General features: G+C 42.5%; 2 protein-coding genes across 9 annotated transcripts in view; both read left to right on the forward strand.

Annotated features, from left to right (window-relative positions):
- The first annotated feature begins 729 nt into the window (after nucleotides 1–729).
- On the forward strand, nucleotides 730–4,103 carry il12ba (interleukin 12Ba). 3 transcript variants are annotated; one of them, XM_076891498.1, is made up of 9 exons: nucleotides 730–776; nucleotides 1,437–1,520; nucleotides 2,018–2,102; nucleotides 2,192–2,479; nucleotides 2,570–2,672; nucleotides 2,945–3,174; nucleotides 3,261–3,424; nucleotides 3,572–3,693; nucleotides 3,937–4,103. In XM_076891498.1, the coding sequence occupies exons 3-9, from the start codon at nucleotides 2,018–2,020 to the stop codon at nucleotides 3,986–3,988; spliced, it is 1,044 nt and encodes a 347-aa protein (XP_076747613.1). In that variant the 5' UTR covers nucleotides 730–776; nucleotides 1,437–1,520; the 3' UTR covers nucleotides 3,989–4,103. The 3 variants fall into 3 exon arrangements, with proteins under 3 accessions (XP_076747613.1, XP_076747610.1, XP_004541169.1); XM_076891495.1 differs by having other exon boundaries at nucleotides 755–776; nucleotides 1,398–1,520; XM_004541112.5 differs by having other exon boundaries at nucleotides 757–776; nucleotides 1,378–1,520.
- Nucleotides 4,104–10,684: 6,581 nt separating this feature from the next.
- ebf1a (EBF transcription factor 1a) overlaps nucleotides 10,685–24,951 on the forward strand; it is a 55,714-nt gene continuing 41,447 nt past the window's right edge. For 4 of the 6 annotated variants that reach the window (XM_024804480.2, XM_024804478.2, XM_024804481.2 and 1 more), the window contains exons 1-6: nucleotides 10,686–11,592; nucleotides 12,517–12,673; nucleotides 13,931–13,994; nucleotides 14,701–14,756; nucleotides 16,073–16,146; nucleotides 17,595–17,663. In XM_024804480.2, coding sequence (XP_024660248.1) covers nucleotides 11,459–11,592; nucleotides 12,517–12,673; nucleotides 13,931–13,994; nucleotides 14,701–14,756; nucleotides 16,073–16,146; nucleotides 17,595–17,663 — 554 coding nt within the window. In that variant the 5' untranslated portion in view covers nucleotides 10,686–11,458. Of the gene's footprint in view, nucleotides 11,593–12,516; nucleotides 12,674–13,930; nucleotides 13,995–14,700; nucleotides 14,757–16,072; nucleotides 16,147–17,594; nucleotides 17,664–24,951 lie in introns of all 6 variants that reach the window. The other 2 variants (XM_076891485.1, XM_076891487.1) reach the window with 2 other exon arrangements.

Genomic DNA, 24,951 nt, shown 5'->3' on the forward strand with positions numbered 1-24,951 from the left:
ATTAAAGTAAACTAAAGCACAAAAATAACATGAATAACAAACCCAGGAAAATCACATCTTTGACACAAGAACAGACTGCAAGGGAGGACACAAACATGAGGGAGAACAGAAGCCCACTTTAGGATGAGTATTTGTCAGACATGAGAGCAGCTTTTTCTTCCCCCTATAAACCTAACTTTTGTATTTGTCGTCAAGGTGACATAAGACGACTGTTAGGGTGGAGGCAGAAAAAAGTTGTTCAGAAGGTTGATAATGAGGTCTTTTTATTAGTTCTTTCACATTGTTATATATACAGTGCAGCCAACTAAAGCAAAATAAATTAGAAAAGTTTAAAGGAAAAAGATAACATTTCCATTTAAAGATCATCCTAACAAAATTGAAACAGCATTGTACTTCATGGGCAAACCCCCTTTAACAAGGGCCTCTGACACTATGGGCCACCTACATCATGACCTACCATACTGCCCCTCCAAGAGAGTGGCCTCCCACTCGTTGAAATAGCAGTTAAATACCACTTAAGGATTAAATAAATTAATAACGCTCAATCTGTCATTCAAATATAATGATGATAAGTTAACAGTTGGAACATTAGCAAAAATATTTTTAGAAAATGCCTCAATTCTGCAAATGTTTAAAACCAACAGATTCTTTAACCTCACCAAATGCCACCCCTCCTTCATCCTACACTTGGCACATTCCCTCCCAGGAACTTTACCATAAAAGGAGGCCAGAAATGGCTTTTGCTAGCTGGAGGTCAGGTGTAGTCTGGAGGGGAGGTGAGAAACAAAGTAGACACAAATCTTAAAATACTATGCAACTTTTTCCATGGATTTTAAAATAGTCTGTTTGCGAAATATACAGCAGTTAGATTAAAGGCACTGCGGGATGATTGGAGATCACAGGCTCCCTGTGACAATGACATTTTGTCATCATGCAGCTTATGTACTTCTGCTTGCGTTAATTCATAGATTAGCTAATAAAACTTCGGTTTTTTTTTAGGGAAAATATTACAATTGTGTATTTGTATGTGACTAAGGAGGGGGTTTTTTTTTGTTTTGTTTTTAAAAAGTGAAAAAGTTAGGGTTCAAATTTGGTTTTATTATTAAAAAAAAAAAAAAAAGGTCAAGCGGGGGGTGCTGGGAAGTGTTTTAATGCCGCAGATGAGGCTCCAAAACTGAAAGTGAAACTTTCGCGAGCAGCAAACGAGCAGGAGCTACGATTAACGGTGCTAGCAAAGACAAGATGATAATAAATAAAGGTTACACACGCTTACAACTACCGACACATTCACACTGATTGATGTTTAAGGTGCATCGTACCTGTTACTGCTTTGTTCAATGAGACACGACTGGGAGTGAGTAATGAATGGGTATATAGGTTTGTTTATTTGGACGCAGGGAAAGCGAATTTCCTCTGGACTTTTTCCCCTCCATCAGCACGACGAGGGGAAATTTGGCCATCAGCGATAAAAGGCACCCAAAATAACAGGATCTTCGTTAAGCGTGGAAGGTACTGACAAGGTAAGGTTGTTCTTTACAAATCTGTTGATATATATCTTAAAAACAAAAAAGGTTAATGTTAAATATTGACGTAATAATACAAAATAAGAGTGGTTATAAATTGCACAAGTATTATAGAAGTAGGTGTGGCTTGTTTAATATTTAAGCTCTTTGAGTTGACTGATTCCTTTTAGCATCACAAATGCTGCCGTTAATATCAACTTCTCTTTCCACAGAGTGTGTTATGACTTTATTTATCTAATCTTATTATTTATGTGTTCAGGCAGTTGGACACTGATCAGAGTTGATGGCAGTGCATTTCTGCTATTGCAGTGGGTTATTACAAGTGCAGCTTTACTGCCATTTGTAAATACAGGTGTAATGTCTTTAAGCATGTGCATCCAAGAGCCTGTACTACTTTTATTGCATTTTTACTGACTTCCTTTGTGCCCTCTTCTTCCAATTTTTATTGATTTTTCATGATTACCTCCCTGTTCTGTCTTTTTTTTTTCACTCAGATGAAGTGGTTTGCTTTCAGCATCATCTGTGCAGTTTTCCAAATCAGTTACCAGAATCCAAAGCACTGGACTCTGTTGCCCAACAGTAAGTTTGATAGTTAGGAGAATCTGTCACCCTAAGTTTAAATGATTGATTCTTTTCAATCCCTTGAATGTGAATCTGTCTCCCGATAGTTCTGGTTTTGGAGGTGGATGGCACTTTGGCTGAGCAGAACCTGTTGTGTATGGAGTCGCCAGAGGAGCTCATTGGGAGTGCCAACCAGAGCCAAGAAATCTTTTGGAAGAAGAATGGAATAGATCAAGCTCAGAGGGGAAACTCATATCGAGTGCAGCTAGAGGAAAGCTTAGGGGGGGGCAACTACACCTGCCACAGTGAGGATGGATCTCTTCTCAATCATACTATTGTTCTCATCAAAGAAGATAAGAGCAAAAGGCGGAAGATACTAGTGAAAACTGACGAAGGTGTGTGCAAATTTGACACAAATTATACAGCTGAGAAAACTGGATACATTTTAAAGTATTTGTCTTGTGCTCTCTGAATCGTCTTGTTAGATTATCTCAAGTGCACGGCTCAAAATTACAGCGGCGAGTTCTACTGCTCCTGGACCTGGCACAGCAGCCGCAGTGGCAGAGTAGCATTTATCAAAGCTCATCGGTAAGCGCACGTTGTACTGCTGAAACACTTTCGGTTCTGCTCACCAATAACAACAATAAGTCATCATGTAGGAGCTGAGATTGCAGAAAGACATCCATAAACGCCCAGTTATGAAAGGAAACATGTTTGTGATTTTTAAAGGTCATGTACAGGGAACCGTATTCCATGTTTAAAAAAGATATGATAATAATAATACAGCTGCAAATGTTTGTCCATGAGAATCTTGTACAACCACTTGACTAGAAAAGTAAAAAAAACATGCATTTCTACAGTGTTCCTGACAGCAACGCAAAGTGCTCTGTCGATACCAGCGGCCAGTGGACGTGCTCCTCAGGTTACGGCAACTTCAGCTGTACCTTGAGCGACAACAGGATCTCCTGCCTGGACAAACAGCATTGCCCTTACGCCGAGGAGAGCAAGCAGATCTGCGTCACTGTGTTCGTGTTGAGCCAGCACTTTCTGTTGGAGGAATATTTTCAGCGCTTTTACTTGTCAGAGATTGGTGAGAATTCTTTGGAGGAAGCTTCCTCTTTTATGGCTTTTCATTGTTTTGGTCTTACTCTGGTGTTTTGCTTCCGTCTTAAACAGTGAAACCTGACAAGGTGGAGATTGCTCAAGTCAACACCACAGTGATACAGTGGAGTTACCCGAGCTCCTGGAGCAGCCCCTACTCCTACTTCCCTCTCACCTTCCAGATTGCACAGCTCAAGGATGGTTGTGAGAGCTGTGACAACCCTTGCAACAACTATCAAGTAAGTGCCATTTACAGACTGTAAATATTTCCAGAGGAAGAAATGAATATAATGATACACCATATGTGTTAATTGATATGATACAGTGCATGAAGGGTACATGTATAAATGCGTTGGGGTTTTTTTTGTTTGTTTTTTTAATTTCAGGCTTTGACACTCCACTCTACAGACACTTTTCAGTTCAAAGTGAAGCAAAGGGCTAAGGCTGTGTGCGTCAGAGCAAAAGATGCTTTCTCTTTCTCACAATGGAGCGAGTGGAGCCATAAAAGGTTGGTGCCACTCAGTACTGTAACATGGGACACTCGGCATCCGTTTCTTCTGTAAATCTTGCAAGCCACACGTTTTTCCCCATAGGTTGTGATCACATGTCAGAGTGCCGACTGCGTGTTGTCTCTTGGCCTTGTCATTTCCACTTTTTACATAACTCACCGATGGCTGTGGTGTGTTTTTGAGCCTTAAACTTCAGTCTGTCACAGTGCCAAATGATTCTTTTATTTCTTTTCTGTTTACAGGCTGAGGAACCACAGGAAGAAGAGGAACAAGCACCTGAACAAACGAATATAAAAGAGGAGAATCGTGGCGCTTTATATATTTATTTTACAGAATAATTTTTTTTATTTATTTTTTTTTTTTTTGTAATTTCTAATTGTGCAAGTAAATAAAGTTGAGTTTTGCTAAGCTTGGACTTTTTGTCACCTGTCTGTTGCATAATATTGGTGAAACCAAATATAAGCTACCAATCAAATTAACACATCACCCAGATTTCAGACATAATCAGGAGACACTATAGAAGTCATTCAAGAAATGACTGTAGCACTGTTTTCCTATCAGCTTTCAGAAAGGTCAGTGATGTAATATTAAACCCCATTTTGCAGAGAACAATGTTTGAATAACACATGTAGATGGAAATCAGGTGCACAGAATTTCTGTCCCTTCCCTAACCAGTTAGGTGAGAGTGTAGTTTTCGGTAGAAACTCCTCTTTGCTCTGGGACAAAAAACAAGTTTCATTAAAACAATTGTTATTAGTCAAGATCTGGCACCTGTGGTTTCCTATATGTGCTTCTTGCAAGGACACTTTTTTTTTTTTTTTTTTTCTCTATCAATTGCCTTCTCCATGGTTATATTACAAAATTATAATTTCAGATTAAATCATCACGCATCTGCTTTATACTGAACTAGCTGGCAGCTCTGACTTTTCCATGGGATTCTCTAAAGGACAATACTTTTCTGTAAGGTCAATATATAAACAATTTCTGCCAGTATTGATATATTAGTAGAGCAGCATTTTCCCTTAGCTAAATACAGTAATATCAAAACTGAGCTCAGAGTTCCTCAGCATGCTTGGTTTCGAACACCCCTATAAGAGGAAGCGCACATGTGATAATGTAAGCTTAGTCAAACAGCTCGGCAGTGACCTTTAAACAAAGGAATTGTCAATGTGATTAAAACTATTCAACACAATCTGGCATTTTCCTTTGCCAGTAACTCTTCTTCACAGTGACATTGGCACATCGCTACAAGCATGACTGGTTAACAGCCTAGCGCTGGTGGCAGTAATGTTTACCCTACACACTTTTTTTATATAGTTGAGGACAAAAACAGTGCCAGGCCTGAAAAAAGAATAATCCACAGTAGATGAGCAGTATCTGAAAGCCATGTCCTTAAGAAAAGGGGGGGGGGACATGCATGTGGTCCTTAAGTTTCAAATGAGACTCATCGGAAATGGTCTCAGTGGAAGGGTGACTGCCAAAAAGTCATTCTTAATGAAGAGAAACAAGGAGTAAAAGGCTGAGGTATGCCAAATTACACAAGTATTGAACTGAAAAGCATGCAGTGGCGCACTATCAGTCATGGATTGGCCTCCTCAGAGCCTGGATCTCAAATTTATTGAAACAGTGTAAGATAAACTGGACAAACAGCATAAAAGGCAGCCAACATCCAATAAAGATCTTTGAATGTCCTTCAAGAAGCATGGAGAACTCTTCCTAAAAACTACTTCAATGACACAAAAGGTTGCCTAAGAGAGTTCAGGCTGTGTTGAAGAATAAAGGTGTCCATACCAAATATCAAGCTCGTTAGAATTCCACAAAATATATTATTGCCCGATATGCTGTGTTTCCATTTATGTGTCCAAATGTCTGAATAAATTGTTGAAACTACTTCCCATTTTCCAAGCAAAATAGAAAGAAATGAGAGATGGTTCAAGACTTTTCCAAAGCAATATAGCTATAAAGAATTCTGTGTTTAATACTGTGTAATGTTCACCTGTAGTTATAACCTCTCCTATGAAACTATCTTATGCAGTTATAATAGTTTGCAATACCAGTACCCAGTCACTGATGCCCACTAGGACTTTCTTGGCAAATATATTGATAAAAAATATTATTCTCAAACACTATTTAAATATGTTTGTATGTCAAATGTTGATGTTAAAAAAATAGCTTTTAGCTTATTTAATCCCCGTTATACAATGAAAAGGGCACGCAAACACACTTTAGTGTCTTGTGGCTCTAAAAAGTTCAGTTCAGCAGTTCACTAAATTAATGTTTACTGGTATTGGTGTGTGTGTGTGTGTGTGTGTGTGTGTGTGTGTGTGTGTGTGTGTGTGTGTGTGTGTGTGTGTAAAGGGTCCTAACAACCTGAAACTCCAGTCTAATTGTTAATGAAGTATCATTTAGGACCAAATTTCCATGTCACATGCAAGAAAAGTCCAAATAAACAACATCAGACCTAGTGAATCATAAGCGACTCTTGTGTGCATTGGTCTGTAGGTTATGGTTGTTTGTCGCGAGGCCGTGGTAGCTGTCGCGAAGCTGTGGTGGCTGCTCTGTTCACTTCCCCCATCTTAAAAAAGCAGAAGAGGTTAAGTGACATAATGACTTTCGGGGCGAAATACCAAACAAAAAAAAAAGATATGACAGTCCTGATCTACGTTTTAGTTGTCTGCATGTGACAGAGAGTATTTGTTACATTTTTGAGAAATGTTTCAACTTTTATGCTTATGAAAAAGTAAAAGAATACTATGATTTATCTTTAATTTTTCATTTTTAAAAGTGGAAATCTTCTTTAAAAAGCTTCTTTAAAAACACTAAATCGGTATCTTAGGGTTATAGTAGATAGGCCTCTGAGGTCAAATGAGACTTTATGAATGCTATGACATGATCTTTTGATAAGTGATTAAATTAGATCCTCACTGGTTGCAATAACACTTTTACTGGCAGTTAATCCATTAGTTATTCTTTGATTGATGTAAACCATCAGAAAATTATTAAAAACAAAGGCTAATTGTGATTTACCCACGCTAACGCTGACATCTTACCACTGACATCTTTCTAATCTAGTCAGACCACAAACCAAAGATTTTAATTGACTTGCATAAAGAACAAAATATCAAATCTGCACACTGGACTTCAATATATCATCGAAACAATCTTGTGTTTTCAGCTTTAGTTTATAGTAGGTGTAATTTAAAGGAGACGTCTGTGAGGAATTATAACATTTGCAGCGAACATGACCTCAGCTCCAATCTAACCACAATGCTGAATGCATCACGTGTTACATTAGCCACGTGGTCTGACTGGAACAGCATACAGTGTGTCTCTGATTAATGTAGGTCAAAGGGCATGAATGAAATCAATTTGTATGTTTCACAGCTGTCAGTACGGTAAATACAATACTGTTGGTTGTGACTAAAGACAAATAGAATACTTGGTTCTGACATAGTCAGTTTCTTACAGTTTCTTCTAAACCAAGTAAAGATAGTTTCTGTCTCAGTTTCAGTGTATGGATGGATTCTTGTGCAGAGCTGGTAGAGTTTGATTTATATGCAGTTTAAATAATTGTCTCACCTGTCGGAAAACATGAAGGGCACAGCCTGATACCCACTACAGAGTCACTGTTCTTTGCTTCCACTTAGTTCTACTTTTGACATTTTTATATACATGTATTTATGTGTATACATGTGATGTGTGATGTGATGTGTCACTTACGCCTAGTCTTTAAAAAAAATTAAAAATTGCTTAAATTGTCTCTGTGGGGTTTACACTGTGGCCAACATATCCACGGAAATGGGTTTTTATAAGCAAAATGAGGAATGATTATGACTTCTATAAGACAAGGTCATCCTTACTGAGCCCATCAATAGCAATTGGGGGGGGGGCAAGGTCATGTTTTGGTACACTGAGTGTATATTGTGTGCACATAAAAATATTGTTTCTTTCTATATTTTGAACAGTTTAACTTTTAAACACTTGGTTTAAATACACAACAGGATTAGATTAGATTAGATTAGAATTGCTTTCATTCATCGCTGCCGTCTTACTGACCTTATCCACTCATTTCCTGACTATGACAATCATGGTACAGAAATGCAGCCACATGGACATGCTATGCAAGTGCTGCTGAGACTTGATGGCCCTCTTGCGTCGTGTGATGTCTTTTTTACCCCACTAGATGGCAACATTGCACCTGATACGTGTGCTTTTCATAGGTCTTGACCTGAAATGAAACGAGACTGGGGATTGCTAGAGATATGTAGCCTAAAGGACTGAAAAATGTACAGCACTCATTTTTCATCACAGCAGTTTATTAAATTTCTAGTCAATATTTGCTGACGCTATAAAAGCACTTTAGGAACAACAATTATACTTGTTTTTTCCTTTCATGTTTTATGCTGATATTAAAATGGATCGAGTCTACTGGTGGCTTGACACGTTTTAAAAGGCAAACACCTATATTTGTCCACTTTATGTCGACTGGAGAGCATATTGTAAGACATACGCTCCGCTCTCATAAGCATATGCCCTGATTTTACAACTAGTGATTTTTACGAGTCTTCCGTTCAATCAGGCCATTATTATCATCAGCCCAACCTTTTTGATTTACAGGAACATCTGGCTGTACAAGAGACGGACTGCAGCGCCTACAACTCCTTTCTCATCAGTTACTTCAAAACGTCTAAATCACGCAGGGAATTTTAATAGCCTTCCCATATGTGGACACTTGAACATGAGTCCTCGTCAAGTGTCCTATACGCACACACATATGCAGACGCACCTTTACATCATTTAAATGGCGTGCGCATTCCTGTTTGCGAGTAAGGACCTGAGATATTTTGCAAACCTTACGTCCGGGTGCCAAGGAGTTAGTAAATCGCGGTATTAGCATGGCTGGGAGATCGGGGCCCAGACTGGCATGCCTGTTTTTGGATACTGGGACAGTGATATTTGGGGTAACCGTGTGCGTTGGTGTTTGGGGATATAAATATACGCCACCCCGGAGGCCTCCGGTGTTCGCGCGGGCCTGCATGCCGACCAAGGCAGACAGATCACTTTGAGGGAGCCACAATCAAACAAATGTGCTGAAGGATAGATATGAACTTGTGTGTGTGTGTGTGTGTGTGTGTGTGTGTGTGTGTGTGTGTGTGTGTGTGTGTGTGTGTGTGTGTGTGTGTGTGTGCGCGCGCGCAAAAAAAAATCGTGAGAGACTTTTTATCACTATTTATTGTGTCGTGTACTCACGTGGTAGGGTGCTCATATTTCTCCTCCCACAGCAGGAGACATAAATAAACAGCTACAGAAAATGATGAGATGATTGCCGCGGGTTTGGTGTCTAACCTTGACCGTTTATGGCATTTCTCGGCGGTTTGCTGGTCGCTTATTATGCCGAAAGGTCACTCAAAAAGTAATAGTTAAAAACAAAGTAAAACTTGTTTGGGGTTATTAGAGTGCCAAAATATATAACCTCATAATTCCAAATAGTCTGTATTTTGTTTTAATTATACGTGAGCTTTTTTCCCTGAGCCCGCAACCGCCAGCATCAACGTGTCAGACTCTTTCATTTGAGCCGTTTTTTGATAAAATCTTAATTTTCAGATATAGCCTCCTGATAAAAACAACAAAACCAAACGACTCTTTCATCCTTTCCATTTCATTATAATTATGCAAACAGTACTTAGTGAGCAGATGCCTCCCCCGGACAATTCAATTTGACAATTTAGAAATGACTCTAATGATCGGAGGAAAACCAGGACTGGCGAGCAAAGTGGGGAGAGCTGCAGCAGCATCCTCATTTCCTGCTAGAGCTGCTGGATTTGTTCGTCCGGTCTTCATGCATGTGGGCTCACCGCGCAGTTTCATGGCTCCGTGAGCAACCATGCAAATTTTTTGTCACACTTTTTTTCTTCATCTCTTTTTTTGTGCTGTTATTGTTTGTGAGCAGTTGCTTTTGAGTGACTGCAAATTTCTTTTTGGGCAGCAGGACGCAGAACAGTTTAGCTGTAATCCTCATATTTATGTTGGATTCAGCATTTAGTCCCGCAAGATTTATGTAATGCATCTAATCAAAGCTAATTTCAAACCACCGGGCTGTAACACAAAATTGTGCGCAGCGGCTGCCAGGCTCTGTTTTTTCTTTTTTCTTTTTTTCCTTTGGTGCGCTGAAACTTTGTTAAGCCCATAATCTGCCGGAGTTGATACTCTGAATGAACACTTGGACTTCTCCGTGCAGTTGATTCCGAATCTCGTGTGAAAACAACAAGACGGAGCTTCAGTTTAAAAAAAAAATACAAATAAATGTTTGAATAAAGTCCTTTTTCTCCACAGCACACGCGTGCAGAATGTGGACAATTAAAATATTGGTTTTTTGGTTGTTTGATGTTGAATTAATCTGAGACATATACGCATAAATCTGCGCGCAGATGGTGAGTGCTTCTCGGATTGTTTCACTCCACTAGTGCATGCTTTGTCACATAATAACGAGACAAAAACGAAAAAAATGTTTGTATATGATCCTCATTAGAACATTTAATCAGAATCTGTTTGGGCTTTTTGCAGATGGATGCGGGGATATTTCGTGGCGTGCAGTTTCTCTTGCTCTTCTCTTTGCTCACAGACGGAAAACTATATGGATCAAACTAACTTCCTCCCTGGAGCTGGTGTTTGATTGCCATGAACATATTAACTGTCAGCTCTAAACACTAAACACAAAAAAGATTTAACACGCACACATCACGCACGCACAGAGAGAGAGGGAGAGCGCGCGCAAAGCTTCAGGCTAAGTGGCTGGGGCGGGACAGTGCGCGGAGCGAGGCGGGGACAGAAGGCAGGCGGGCGGGCAACGTGGTGGTCGGGTTGGTGGACAGATGATTGTCCGCTTTATTAACTATGTTTGAGGCGTGCAGACCACGCCTCCTTCACCTACTAGTCCTCCCCTTTGCGTGCAGACCACGCCTCCTTCACCTACTAGTCCTCTCTCCTGTTTGGCATCCCAGAGATGGTCCAAAGTGATTCCTCAGGGAAGGAAAAAGAGCGCAAATCACCCGAGCGGGAGATGAGGAGGAGTTGAGCCGCTGCTGCCCGGGACTGCCGCTTAATTGCGCGTAATCTTCCGTTTCATTCATCTGAGCTGAGAGAGAGAGGAGGGGAAGACTTTGTAAATAAGGAAACGGAGCTAAGGAAAGCGAAACGCGTTTTCATCTCCTCGTTTTTCGTTTTCTCTTTGGACTGTTTGTTTGCAAAGAAAAAAAAGAAAAGAGAGAGAAAGAGGGGGAAACTGACATTTTTGCTCGCGTTTATGTCAGCTGCACCTTGATCCCGGGGACTGTCGCCAACTCAGTGCAGCCTCTCATCCTGCGCTTCCCCCCTCTTTCATCGTTTCTCACGCTGTTCATCTTCACACAGCTGCTGCTTCCCCACTCCGTTTTCCTTCTGGAGTCGCTGACACGAGGTGCAGCTAACCTCGGATGCTGACAGCTCCCGGCCTCCCTTTATTCTTTCTTTCTTTTTTTCCCTTCCACATGTCGCATCTTTTGTTTACTTTGAGAAACACGCCGCAACTAAACGCCGAGTGAAACAGACCACGCTACTTTGCTCGTTCTGACAGCGCGATCAAACAGACAAGCAAGAGGAGGGGAGGCAGGAGGGGAAAAGAAGAAGAAGAAGAGAGAGAGTGAAAGGAGGGAGCCGAGGAGAGGAGGAGAGAGAGAGGGGGGAGAGAGTGAGTGAGAGATAGAGACAGTGTGAAGGTGCGTTTTGATGTTTGGCATCCACGAGAGCATCCAGAGGAGTGGGAGTAGTATGAAAGAAGAGCCCATGGTGGCCGGGATGAACGCGGTTCGGACATGGATGCAGGGCGCCGGGGTGCTGGACGCCAACACAGCCGCCCAGAGGTGAGCCCAAGGCGGCCTTGGCGGTGCGCTGACTGCGGGGCGTGGAGACCGGGGATATGGGGGGGAGAAAAGCCGCTCAGATCTGCGGTGTTAAAGACGGGAGAGCGGCTGCATCACTTGGGGCAGCACGAGTCCCCAGAGGACGCAGTTGTGGGATAATCACCGCTCCCCCTCCAGGCATTTCAAGCCCTTTTCCCCTCATTTTTCTCTTTCTTTTTTCTTTTTTTTTTTAGCTCAAAGTCCGACTTACTAAAATATTGTATGTGCCTCGAAGTTTTTTATTTAACGGATTTCAGGAAGAAGGGGCTGTAACAGTGACTAAAACTCCAGGGCGAGCGGGGTTTAAATGTTCCCTCAGCATAACTTTAGTTTGAAAAAGTGAGCGCTGAGTTTTGCTTAGACTTTTCAGCTCACTTTGTTGTTTACTCCTCCTTTATTATTCATATTATTAGTAGTAGTTGTGATTTTGTTGTGATAAAACCGAGTAGCTTATGTGCATATAGAATTATATTTTTCAGGTCTACAATTTCGCAGTTTTCCCACAAAATAAAAGAAAGTGAATTTGATTTCATTAAAGCTGCAGTAGAAAGTAATGACGCTAACATGGACGACAGGCCTACCATCGAGAGAGCAACTGATGTGTCCAAATTATGACGTTAATATTAAATAGTACGTCGAAGCAATTTAACTTTACGCTTTAACATTTAGCCATATTTCTGTAATTATTGTTGATGAAACTGCAGCTTTTTTATTCAACTGCACAGAGACGAATTATGCCAGCGATGAGGTTGAATCTGAGGGCAGGTTTCTGTCGTGCTGTGATTCTATTTTCTTCATTTTATTCTTTTTTTTTATTTTTATGTATATATATTTTTTCAATGCCCGTCGTTTTGGATGCTAGTTGGTCTGTGCTTGTGTCCGCAGCGGAGTGGGTCTCGCTCGGGCACACTTCGAGAAACAGCCGCCCTCCAACCTCCGCAAGTCCAACTTCTTCCACTTCGTCCTGGCTTTGTACGACAGACAGGGTCAGCCTGTGGAAATAGAGAGAACCACTTTCGTCGACTTTGTAGAGAAGGAAAAGGTGAGTTTGCAAATTAAATATACAAACACACACACACACACACACACACACACACACACACACACACACACACACAGATATATATATATATATATATATATATATATATATATATATATATATATATATATATATATATATATATATATATATATATAAGCCTTATTATTTATTTTCATCGTCTCACTGCCTGTAATAAAATATTCAAAGGAAAGAGTACAATGTTTAAATTGCAGCGAAGCATCGACTGACGCCTGACAATATAGTCTAAGTGATAAATTACCAAACGCACACAGCAGGGATTATTACTCCCGAAGGCTTTCCTGATGTGATTTTTAGACGTGGGTTCCTAAAAAAATATAATACTTTCAGACTTCTGATTATATTTGTCATTACTCTGACTTTCTTCATAGCTGCAAAATAATGAATATTACACATATTTACAGCAACTTTTGCGCTCATCTACCGAGAACCATATTGACTTTTATATTCTGTGACAGCTCAGCACAGCATGCAGCCCATTCCTGCAGGTGCTCTCCTGACAAGCTTCTTCATTTTCACATGTTTTTTTAAATTTTCTTTAAAAAGGGAACTTTCAATATTAGTCTTTGAAGTCACATCGATATAGGAAAATGTTTTACTTATTAATAAGTGCTGCATTTATTAGCATTTAACAACGACTTCTTTATAATTAATTATAGTCAAATGTTTTTGTGCTGCCCAATAAGAAGACGTTACACATTGCGCGTTGTCGTGTTGGGAGGAGATAATAAATGTGTAGGAAGTTGTATCATTTTAAAAATAGGAAATAAAATAAAATGAAGCTGTGGGAGAACGGTAGAATAGTTTAGGTTACAAAGCTTAAAAACAAATTTAAAAAACAGTGTTTTAAAAAAACAAAAAACAAAAAAACAATTAATTATTAAGAAGTTGGGTTTCTTATTCTTTGTCAAATAGCCTCATTAAAAGTTACGGATTCCTTTTTTTTATTTTTCTAACTCTTCTCTGCAAACTCGATACGAAGAGGTGAGAGAGAAATGAAAACTTAATTTCACTGTAGATATGAAGTTATGATATTTCGCTGATGTAAAATATATATATATATATATATATATATATATATATATATATATATATATATATATATATATATATATATATATATATATATCAAGTTGTAGACATGCAGTCGAAGTACCAGGACGAGGTGGCTCGCTTGTCTGCTTGCTTTTACCGGGTCTGGTTTAATTTTCATAGGAAATGACGGGGGAAAAGACCAACAATGGGATCCATTATAGACTTCAGCTCCTCTACAGTAACGGTGAGTTTGGTTTCCATAATTTTTATGGAGCAATAACAGAAGCAGCGTGTCAATGAAACGTCAAACGCAAGTGAGAAAACTCTGGAAATAAATGTTTTAGGTGGTCACTTGGTTGAGCTTCGGTTTAGAGGTTTTATAGTTTTCTTCTATGGATTTATTAGCTTTCAGGCAACATGAAAGATGATAACTTCAGATATTTTTAAATTATTGCATTATTACTCATAAATGAAAAAACAAAAGCATGTTTTTTAATTATTATTTGTATTATTTATGTATTTATTTATTGCTGTTTCATTTGCTTCTACCAATAAACGCAGTGTATTTCTCTTTAGGAGTAAAAAACTCCAAGCTGCAAAATAAAACGTCTTCCTTTTAAACTTTTTTTTTTTTAAAGTCTTCCTTCCTTCGTTGAACAATTAAGTTGTATTGATTATGTTTTAGTAGACTCCTGCTGTGCTTATTTTCAGTCTTAAGTTGATACTAAATATTTATGCAGATAAAATCAACACAGTAAAGACAGCAAATTGAATTTTCAAGTTCCAACCAAACTGACAGCGTGCAACAAATACTGAAAGTCATTATTAACAGTTTAGACTCATCGTTTCCATGAAGTGGCTCGCAGGGGAAACCAGAAAGAATACATTTTGTGCTCAGAGAGATTCCCCAGCCCGTAAACGCTTTGACTTTTTAACGTGTGTGTGTGCAGGGATCAGGACGGAGCAGGACTTGTATGTTCGTCTCATTGACTCTATGACTAAACAGGTAAGACGTGCTTCCTTAGACTAAAAAACAACAAAAAATGAACTCTACAATGGTTTGCTGGCTCTGTTGATCTGACTGTTGCCCCCACCCCACCCAGCCACCCAAACCCAGCCACCAACCCCCTCCTCTTGCCCCCCCCCCCCCATGCATGCCTGTGTCTGGGACCCTCAACTTCAGCACAGCACAGCCTGCTTGATAAACGACCTGTCTTACCTGTGGAATACATTTACAGAGGCCCAGAAAAGTAGAGGACATGTGTCCTCATATTCTACCTCTGCACAGCAGCTAGTGAGGGTGTGTGTGTGTGTGTGTGTGTGTGTGTGTGTGTGTGTGTGTGTGTTTTTAACAGGCAATATATAAGTGTGTGTTCACATGAATGTGTGTGTGTGTGTGTGTGTGTGTGTGTGTGTGTGTGTGATTGTGAGTGTGTGAATCTCTCGGTCGTGGCGATGTGTTAGTGTTTGAGAGAGACAGTGATGCATGCCAGCTCACTCTTTGAGGACCTTGACCCTCATTTCCTCAATGTGAAACAGAACAAACTATCCCAGAGTGTGTTATTGCCAATTCAATCGCACAAAGAAATACAGAGCAGCTCATGTGGGCTGGCGCACTACTGAGGGATTTCACCGCTCGGATGAATTAGACAACGAAGAAAGTGAGCCTCTTCAGCGCTGTTTTGATATCAGGTCTTTTGTTTTGCCAATTCTTCCTCTGGTGCCATTAGGCTTGAAGAGAGTTTGTCTGAGATTGAAAAGAGTAGGAGGAGATGTTGTTTGTGCGAGAGCGTGTGTGTTTGCATGTTTATCGGCGCCCGCACGCGTGTGTGAGTGTGTGTGAGATTGTGTTTGTGTGTGTGTGTGCAGGGCGATCACAGCCCTGGAGAGCATGTTGAGTGGGGTTGGAGGGGTAACCAGACTAGATTTTTGGACGCTGTGCTGTATGGACCAGATGGTGCACTATACTCCAGTCTGGCAGTCCAACTGCTCACTGTACACCACGTATAAACATACGTGCATGCACAAACACATATGCACGAGCAGTAGTACACACACACCAACAATTTTGCTCTTACTGTCTCTGTCAGAACAGAGAGTTCCTGTTCAGGAGGACTGGATTCCCACGATACACAGATTTGCCAGATAGACAAACACTACTCCCAGATGAAAGACACACACACATGCACACACATCTTTCTGTTTTTTACTTGCCCCCTGCATCGTAGTTTGACTTTTTTTTTTCTCTTAATACACCACTGAAAAAATGTAAACTACAATCATTTTAACTTTCTGTTATCTTTCCCCCTCCCCTTTCTTTAGGCCATTGTTTATGAGGGCCAGGACAAAAATCCAGAGATGTGTCGGGTGCTGCTGACCCATGAGATCATGTGCAGGTAAAACGCAAAGCATTTTATACCACATTTCTCACTCCGAAGATGTCTTTGTTGGTGTAAAGAGGGGGCAAGGACATGAGGAGCGCTGCTAAATTGCAATAGAAATCTTATCATTTTCCTCAAAGTGGGTTGGGGAGACGGGCCCTGGCCTATTTCTGTTGTGCGTGTATGTGTCGGTGTGTATGTGCGCGTGTGCATCCCTCTCATGTTCAGCTAATTAGGACAAGGAAAAGCTCATTACTCAAACCCATCCTCCTCAGTTTGTGTAATACATGCAGTTTGCTGTGTCCTGACAGTGAGCTATGTGCAGAGGGAGACAGACTCAAATTACACATAAAATAAAGACACACACACACTCAGTCAAAAGTAGTAAGCTGGGAGGACTCTCACAGTCTCGTTGCATGCATTCACAATCAATAAAGGCATCACACAGCGTGCGATTGTCTCTTACAAAACCAGCCATCTAGAAGAACATGTAAGAATTGCATGGAGAAAAATGGCTAGTGGCAAAGTGTAGACACTTCCTGGTTATCACACAAGGCAATTTAGACCACTTGTTTTCATATGCTGCAGGAAACGGTCGAGATCAGAAATCTGATCTGGCTCTCCAGTCCTCTTGTCCTGGGGGACTTGAGAAAGCAGGGGGAGGGTCAGTCTCTCTCCAGCCTTCTCTCACTTGCTTCGATGTCTTTCTTCATCTCCTCCCACACACACACACAGATACAGTAGATGCACACATGTAGTCAGACACAGGTACACACAGACATGCAAAGGCTCAGGTGAGCAGACAAGAGAGAGAAAGGTAGACGCAATGATACTTTTTGGGGGGGAATACAGAAGGGGGGGTGTCGACGACACACAACACGCTGTTACATAGCGGTGCAGTCAAATGATTCAGAAAGGACTCGTCACATCAGTATGCAACCCCCTTCTACCCGGCATGCACTACTCTCCAGGTCCAGTGGGACCACTCTGTGACCCACTTCTGAGAGAGAGAAAGAACAAGCGAGAGGGAGAGGGAGAGAGGCGGGATAGAGGGAGGGGACGAGCACTGAGGAAAAATAGAGAACATAAGATGTCTGGTTTTGTGATGTCTGACAGAAATGGAGCTAACCTGAGCCCTGGAGGCTAATTCAAGTTTTTATCCAGTCCCATTCAAGCTCGTTCCCGTTCTCCTCCAAACTTTGCCTAAAAATCGCCCGGCTGATCTCGCCTACTGTAGTGCAAAAGCCCCAGTCTTACCTTGACAAGCTAAACAGAAATCCAACCCATGCTTCCTCTTGAACTCCACAAAAGTCTCACGCCCCCTTTACTCCCACATCCCTCTCCTATATGCTCATCTGCTTTCTTCTCCCCTTAATGCTGCACCTTATCTTGCTCTCGCTGCTGTTTGCATCCAGGTGACTAACCCCCCATCCTTTTTTTTGTCTCATCCCCATCCCCTGCAGTCGATGCTGCGATAAGAAGAGTTGTGGCAACAGGAACGAGACCCCATCAGACCCTGTCATCATCGACAGGTAAGCAAACTTTGCCCTTTGACCCCGGCACGATGATGCGCTGTCACCGCAAACACAAGTGCAGCAGGTATAACTGTGGAGGGGTGTGTGAAACAAGCGCTGTGGGCCAAGTACAGGAGCAGTAAATAATGGCAGAACATACAAAGCATGACGAGAAGCCATTTCAATTTTTAGCGAAAGAAAGCAGTTGGAAGGGGTCTTTGACATGTGATTTGGCTGAGAAATTGCAACCTGCAGGCCTAATAAAGCAGCCACAGGTTGTTTTCTGGGGGTTTTTGAGGAGCCATAATTGTCTGTGTAAGCAGAAAGTGTGAAACGGCAGTAAATTATATTCCAGCTGTATGTTTGTGTTAGTGTGTTTGCGTGCGTGAAGTGGAGGAGCAATCACGGAGCAGTCGAGCTCTGCTTCAAGTGTGGTCAAACAGCGTTTGTGTGGTCGTGCTGATGACTTAGCTGATGAGCAGTTAGGGTTACAGCTACTACGCTCTGGTGTGTGTATTTCTGTGTATAAATCTCACTCGTGGATGGCTATTGTTAGCTGGGTTGTTTTTTTTTACACACTCACAGTCTTTTGCCTTTCTTCTGCTGTCATAAACTACCTCTGACTGATGCAGCAGCTTGCAGGATTTATAGTCAGAGAGATTTACTGTCCGGCCTCTGCCATGTGTGTGCGTGTGGCACGCGGGAGGACGAGGGAAGGTATTTTGCTCGTACTCGAGCTGTTCTCGTTCGTGCAGATTTAAGGCGGTTCTGATCAGGACTTAAAGAGAGCTGAAGAGACTTTCCATGAAGGAATTTGGAATGTATTTTCTGATATTCAACTATGTCCTAGCCACTGCGTCATTGGGTAAAATGAGGCAGATTGTAGTCTATCTGATGTCTGATTTGAATTTGTCACATTTGAGTGTATTTGTGTGAGTGTTAATGAGGCAGTGACCTGTGCTATCTGATGAACACAGCTGTCCCGTTCTCACTGCTGCTCTGTGGAAAGCTACTTTTTTACCTGTGCGAGTGTGTGTGTACATATATATATATATAAATATATATATTTATGTGTGTTCAAGTTTGTGTGTGTGCATGCGCCACCCTTGTTCCGCTCCACTGAAGCAGAAGGCCTCACCTCAGCGCTCCCTGAGACAGCTGCACCCCACCACGTGGCCTCAGACAACACGCCTGCCCATCACTCTGTGCCATATTTCTGATTTTTGTTTTTCATGTGTGCATACTTGTTGAATTTCTCATCTGCACGCTCCGTTGCTCCGTCTTCACGGACGCCATGTGAAAACTTTTTCTTTGGGTTTGCCGCGGTTTGAGCACGACCAGCCTTAAGTGAAGCGGCCTGATCCTCCCGCCAACAGCTTTTCCAACACTGAGCATGTGTTGTGGTCGCTCGCTGGCGGTATTCCCCTGACGCCTGATGGCTCAGGTGTGAGGGCAGCATTAACGAACAACAAATTAGAACAGGGGGAGAGAAAACAACAGCAATATCTCTGTTTTCCTCTCCAGCGAGCACTCTTTCTGGACAGCAAAATAGGTCAGGTGAGAGGAGAGCAGTTAGGAAAGGTTGGGGGGGTAGCTAGTTTTTAAAAGAGGGGGGGGGGGCAAAGGGGATTAAGCAGAGGAGGGTTTATACGTTTGCTCATTTAGTACCAATATATTCTTGGCAATTGTAATAATCAGGGATTCATAAACAAACAAACAACTGTGAGGCTGAAACTGACTCAATTACCATGAGCTCCCCTCCTTCAAATTCATAAAGAAATACCATCAGCAGCCCCTCTCCACCCTTGAAGTTATTTAGTTCGTTAAATAAGGGCTCGTTAGCCCTCTGCTGTTTCTCAGAGATGATTAGATTTTACAGCCCTAATTAGCTGGGCTAGCTCTAACTCTTCTGGAAGAGTAATGGGTCTGATTGCCTAATTAGCTCTCTCTCGTTAAGATTGGAGAAACAGGCCACTGCAGCAAAACCACGGGAATGAGGAAAAATAAAGTCAGCTAATGAGAAACTTATTTGATTGTTAGGAGAACAAATCTGGTACAGTGTGGATTGGCAACGCTTTTGGGTACTGTACTCGCTCACCGGGAGAGTCTCAGCCCTTTCTTTATCTCGTCCCCACCCACCCCCTCTGTTGAAAAGAGAATTTGTTTGGGCTTTAAAGCATCTACGAGGAGCAATATGCTTCAGATGTTTTGTTAAGAAGCGTATTTGTTTAGGCAGGAGTCGCTTTAACGCGACGCCAATCTGTACCGCTTTCTTGGCTGTTTTGATTTAGGACTATCGTGGCTCGCGTTGTCATCTCTCTCTCTGCTGTCTGATGTGGATCAGCGCTGAGGAAGGAGAAGAAGAAGAAGAAGAAAGCAACTCGTGCCATATTTTATGTATTTAACCTCAGTAGCAGCGAGTTCTTGGAAATTCAGTCAGACCTTGACATGACACATTGAGTCTGTGCTTGACACTGGGCAGGAGAAGCATCTGAAAGGTGTGATGCTCCTGTGCTTCTGCTCCCCAGGGAAACATGTGTGGTCCACTTTAGCCTCTTACAGAAGCAGGATAATATGAGGGGGAGCCCTTAACCCCTAAACCTCCACTTCCACTTCTCCCCATCACTCTCGGTTAGCATGGGGTTAATCTTATTCAGCCACAGTGTATGATCGCTCTATCACGTGCCCTGATGGGCCCCAAATCACAAACACATTTCCCTCTCACCCATGTAAAGCTTTTTTTCTCTCCCTCCCTCTCTCTGAGTCTTATGTTTGTCTTCTCACTGAACTATTTTAGTATATGCACTTGGTATAATTGTGGACAAATGTGTCAGCCCTATTTGCAGTGGAGGGGGTATGGCAATCCCTCCAGCACCATGTGTCCTCTCCTGCCTCTTACCACCTGTGTCCTGTAGCCCTTTCCTGCTCATCCAGCTCCCATAGGCCTGCTGCAGGGTGTCCCCGAGGCTGGGAGAGCCTCTCTGGAGGGGTGGGATAGAAACACTCTGTGACCAGCGATAAGAATCCACTGGTTATCATGCGTAGCCCGCAATCCCTCTTCCGTTTGCAATGCCAGGACGGGCACAAAGCGGTGTCAAGTTTACATGTACAGACAATGTTATTTCAGGTTTATTGCTGTTTTTTCTTTTCTTTTTTTGAGGGTGTGTTGGTGTGTTTGCCTTTGCACACACTCCTGCAGCCCGCTGTTGATGTGGCCCATTTCCTCGCATGCGTGTCTGTGCTTGTGTATCCGCATCAGTGTTGGTTATTTCCCCAGGAGCAAGTGTGTGTTTTGATAGAGGCCATTTCCTGACAAGTGTGTGTGTGTCTTGAGTGAAGAATGTCGGGCAGGAAGTGCTCCTCCCGGGGAGGGTGATGTCATGGCCGACAGCTTCCTGTTCTCTGAGCCAGTGGAACAGGCTGACTCCTCAGCTTCACGGTGGGTAGTTAGCACTTGTGAACCAGGTTTTGGTTCACCTATCAGCTGTGTCGGGTCTACACCTTTGCTTAAAATAAAACACAAATAAACATCGGGTCAGCGTTTTTTTAAACACATCATTTTTCCAGGCTCATGTATGGCTAGTTTATCTCAGGTCCCTCTCTTGCAAGCAGGGAACCCCCTTATTGTTTTGGTTGTTATGTTTGGATGTACTTCCTGGGGTGAGAGGTCATGTGTTGCCTTGGCTGGGCTAACGTGCACTAGTGAATAATGTATGTCATTGACTTTATGTCAGCCCTGCCAGCCCCCCAAGCAGAGCCCACCCATGTTTAATTCATCCATCTCATTTGTGTGTGTGTGTGTGTGCGTGTGCCTGCAAATATGTGTGTGTGTGTGTGTGTGTGTGTCATTTAGAGGCCCAGTCTGCACCTGTCCAGCCATTAGCCCCCTTCTCATTTGCATTTGATGCTAATGCGGTTTACTGGCAGTGCCTTCCGTCCCCGTAGCTTAGTTTCATTTTCATATCCATGACTGTGTTAGTGAGAAGGTGAAGGCTCACACTTGCACCGCAGTGATCCTCTCACTGTACACGCTGACACCTGAAGGTCTTTATCATTTGCTTTTCTTTTCCACATCTTGGGTCAGTTTTATTTTATGCAAGATTGTGATTCTTTTTTTCTTTCCCTTTTTTTTTCTCACAGCTGGTTTTCTGTTGTCCATCTGACCACCTATCAGTAGTTTGGCATTTCTCTAGGAGGGAAAGAGAAACTAGAAACACCCTGGGAGTGACACTTGCACGTTCAAGTTGTGTTGCACTGTCTCCCCAGCGACTTTTTTTGTTTCCGTCATAACTTTTATGATCTCGCCTTGGCTTGATTTGTTGCCTTTCTTTATTTTATTTTATTTTTTTTGGGGGGGGGGGGGGGGGGGGGGGGGGGGGGGTAATGTGCATTTTCTTTTTTGTGCAGTCTTAAGCAGGATGCTATGGGAGGCTTTGAAAAGTACTGGCCCTTAGCTGGATCTGGTTGTTTGAACGGGGCTCGGGGGCAAAGAGGCGAAGTTGCCGGCTCATCGATATGCAAGCAGAACTCCCCTACCTCAGGTGCTAACGGCCTTGCAGAGCTGCCTGAGCTGCCTCCAGCCCAAGTGCACATGCAGGCATGCGCATGCCCAGTTGCAAGGAATCCACAGGCGTTCAGAAATATAGCATGCACAGATGTACACTGACCTGCAGCTTTTTGCATCTGTTTGCTTGTGTTCTTCCCCCCCCCCCCCCCCCTTGCATTGGAGGAAAGCATGTCCCCAGGGTACGGGCAGCTACGCTGATTGACAGCAGGGAGTTTGGAGGTCGAGGAGCCTCTAAAACAGCGCTGCCACTTTCTCTCTCATACAAACCTACAACCTCCCCCCAAAAGCTGTCTCACTTTTATTTGCGATAAATTACCACGCAATTCTCAGAGTTTATGCCTGGGAATTGTTCTGGGGGGGTGAGTTACTTCGTATCAAATTAACCCTGGATAAGTTCGTTTTGTGGAAAGGAAACAATTAGGTACATGTTGAACACATTATTTTATTAATGCTTTTTGTGGGCATGTGTGTGTTTGTGTGTTTTTGTTTGCTTAATTCTTTCCCCCAATAAACTAAAACTGAGCTGCAATCCCACTTTATAGGTATTTAAGCTGATTCTCTCCCCCCTGCTGAATGAAGGTAACAGCCAGTTTATTAGTCCATATAAAACATAATTTACAAATGTCATAACAGTGAAAAGTTCATAGTTTCACAACACCAGGGTTTTGGGATTTTTTTGTTTGATTTTTGGCCGGAGCCACATAGCACCGTTGTAAGCTCTATTTTCTCTCCAAACTGCTTTGTCATTACTGCTTGACATTCCCCGCTTGACCTGGCTGCTCTCCTTGGCTGTTCCCTCTGCCTTTGTGTCAGTGTTTGTTCTGTCCCAGAATGGAGGGGTTTGGCTGGCCAGAACTGACCCAAATGAGTAGCGTCCTACTTCTCTGAGAGCTATTTAAGACATTTTTTGGTGTTGGAAATTGCAGGTTAGAGAGATAGGGATAGAACGGGAGTGAAATAGAAGGAAGATATATTTGCACATGCAAAGGACCTCATGTGCGAGTGTGTGTGTGGTGTACTGCAAGTGAGGAAAGAGTAACGTTTTCCAGGATTTAGTCCATGATTCGCCCTAGAAGATGCGCTCAATTTGCTTTTCAAATGAGGCGTGAAGAGCATGTGTGTGCGCGTGCCCCTCCAAGTGTGATGCTATACATTTGGACGTGCAAAGCTGTGTGTGTTAGTGTGTGAGAGGCTTTGTTTTCCCCGTGCTCTGATGTGCGCAACCCACTAAGTGCTCTCTCACAGCCAATGTGATACACAGCTGCCCGTGTTGCTGCTCTTAATTGAATAGACACACCAGCTCCTCTCAGTGAAGGATACTCGGGCATCCTTTCGTAGCAGGCTGAGCCAGTGTGTCATCAAGCAGTGTAGCTTCAAGCTGCCCCGATCGCAGCCCTCACTGATGATTCATTGTTTACTGATTGTTTATGCTAAGTGAGGACACAGACAGTATGTCTCATGCCAGCTCCATACACCTCCCCAACCCTCCTGATGTTTCACTTCCTATCAGCCAGTAGTCCCTCCTCTGGTGTTTTACCTCAGCGCCGTTGCCCAGGATGTAAGTCCAGGTGTCCAGGATGAGCGCTTGTGAATGGATCGCTGTGCCCGAGCAAGATGTATATTCTGTTGATTGTTTTCCATCAATCTGTCCAGGAAGAATGGATCGCTGGCCAGGCGCTGCGAGCGGTGCTCTCAGTTTCACATGTCACAATGGAAGGAAAACCTGCACGCCATGTGGGAGATTGGGGGGTGGGGGGGGGGGGGGGTGGGGGGAGATGTGCTCTGTGATATCGGCCTTGGGATCCTGCGACAAAGTTACAATATTAAAAGTCATCTTCTGATTATTCTGCGCAAGATTTGCTTTTAGGTCCAGCGTTTTCAAAACCATAAAAAGAAGAAGAAGAAAAAGCAACCAAAGGCTATTTAGTTACTATGTCATCCTCTCCCAGTTAAACCTCTTCATATCTGCTCTTATATATGAGTTCTGTGACACTGAGCTTGACTAATTTGAGCTGCGATGTTAAGAGACAAAAGGAAATCTTCAAAGTAGCATCTCTGCCATAATTAAATGTAAAGCAGTGGACGTCAGTGTGCAGACAATTATGGTCAACAGCTCAGTTCGATCAAAGGGATGATATATTCTTACATTCCTAATATATTCTTTTCTTTTTAACTTTGCATTAATCAACAACAAATGAGACCTAAGCACATGTCACTGTTCCACCTCAAAAAGCAGAGCTGGATTTAAAGGCCTTTGTTTGTGTTTATGTAACTCATGTGGGGAGACAAAGTAAGGCGTAGGCAATCGACTGAGGCACTTTGTTGTTTTACACCGCCTTCACCCCCCCTCTCTTCTGTGCGCGCCTCTATCGTTGTTTGCTTGTTTACTGAGTGGCTTGACCTCACTCGGAGAAATGTTCACTTGTTTCCTTTGCTTCTGCGTCTCCTTCTGCAATCTGTGTTGCTCCCTCTGCTCTTCTCCATCCATGTGTCTCCCCTATCTTCCATCTCTCTCCCTGTCTGTCTGCCCCTCTGCCTATGTGTCTTTTTCTCTTTGGTCCTCCCACTCAGAACTCCAGATTTAACTCTGGAAGCTTTTCGGTTAATCACACTTGGAATTTTCCTCGCTTTTTGAACGCTTCTTCCTCGGCAAACGCGTTCCTCCTCGATCTGCTCCTCGGCTGCAGGAGAGACTGCGCGCTAATTATCCCCCCAGTTATTGGCTTCCCCAAACACAGG

The sequence above is a fragment of the Maylandia zebra genome, linkage group LG2 (genome assembly GCF_041146795.1).
Source record: "Maylandia zebra isolate NMK-2024a linkage group LG2, Mzebra_GT3a, whole genome shotgun sequence".
Lineage (NCBI taxonomy): Eukaryota > Metazoa > Chordata > Actinopteri > Cichliformes > Cichlidae > Maylandia > Maylandia zebra.

What these genes read in the sequence shown, in the direction of transcription:
- il12ba (XM_076891498.1), top strand. Translation starts at nt 2,018, where the DNA reads ATGAAGTGGTTTGCTTTCAGCATCATCTGTGCAGTTTTCCAAATCAGT. An exon ending in ACTAGTGAAAACTGACGAAG is followed by an intron (nt 2,480 to 2,569) that starts GTGTGTGCAAAT and finishes TCGTCTTGTTAG; the next exon opens with ATTATCTCAAGTGCACGGCT. An exon ending in GCATTTATCAAAGCTCATCG is followed by an intron (nt 2,673 to 2,944) that starts GTAAGCGCACGT and finishes GCATTTCTACAG; the next exon opens with TGTTCCTGACAGCAACGCAA.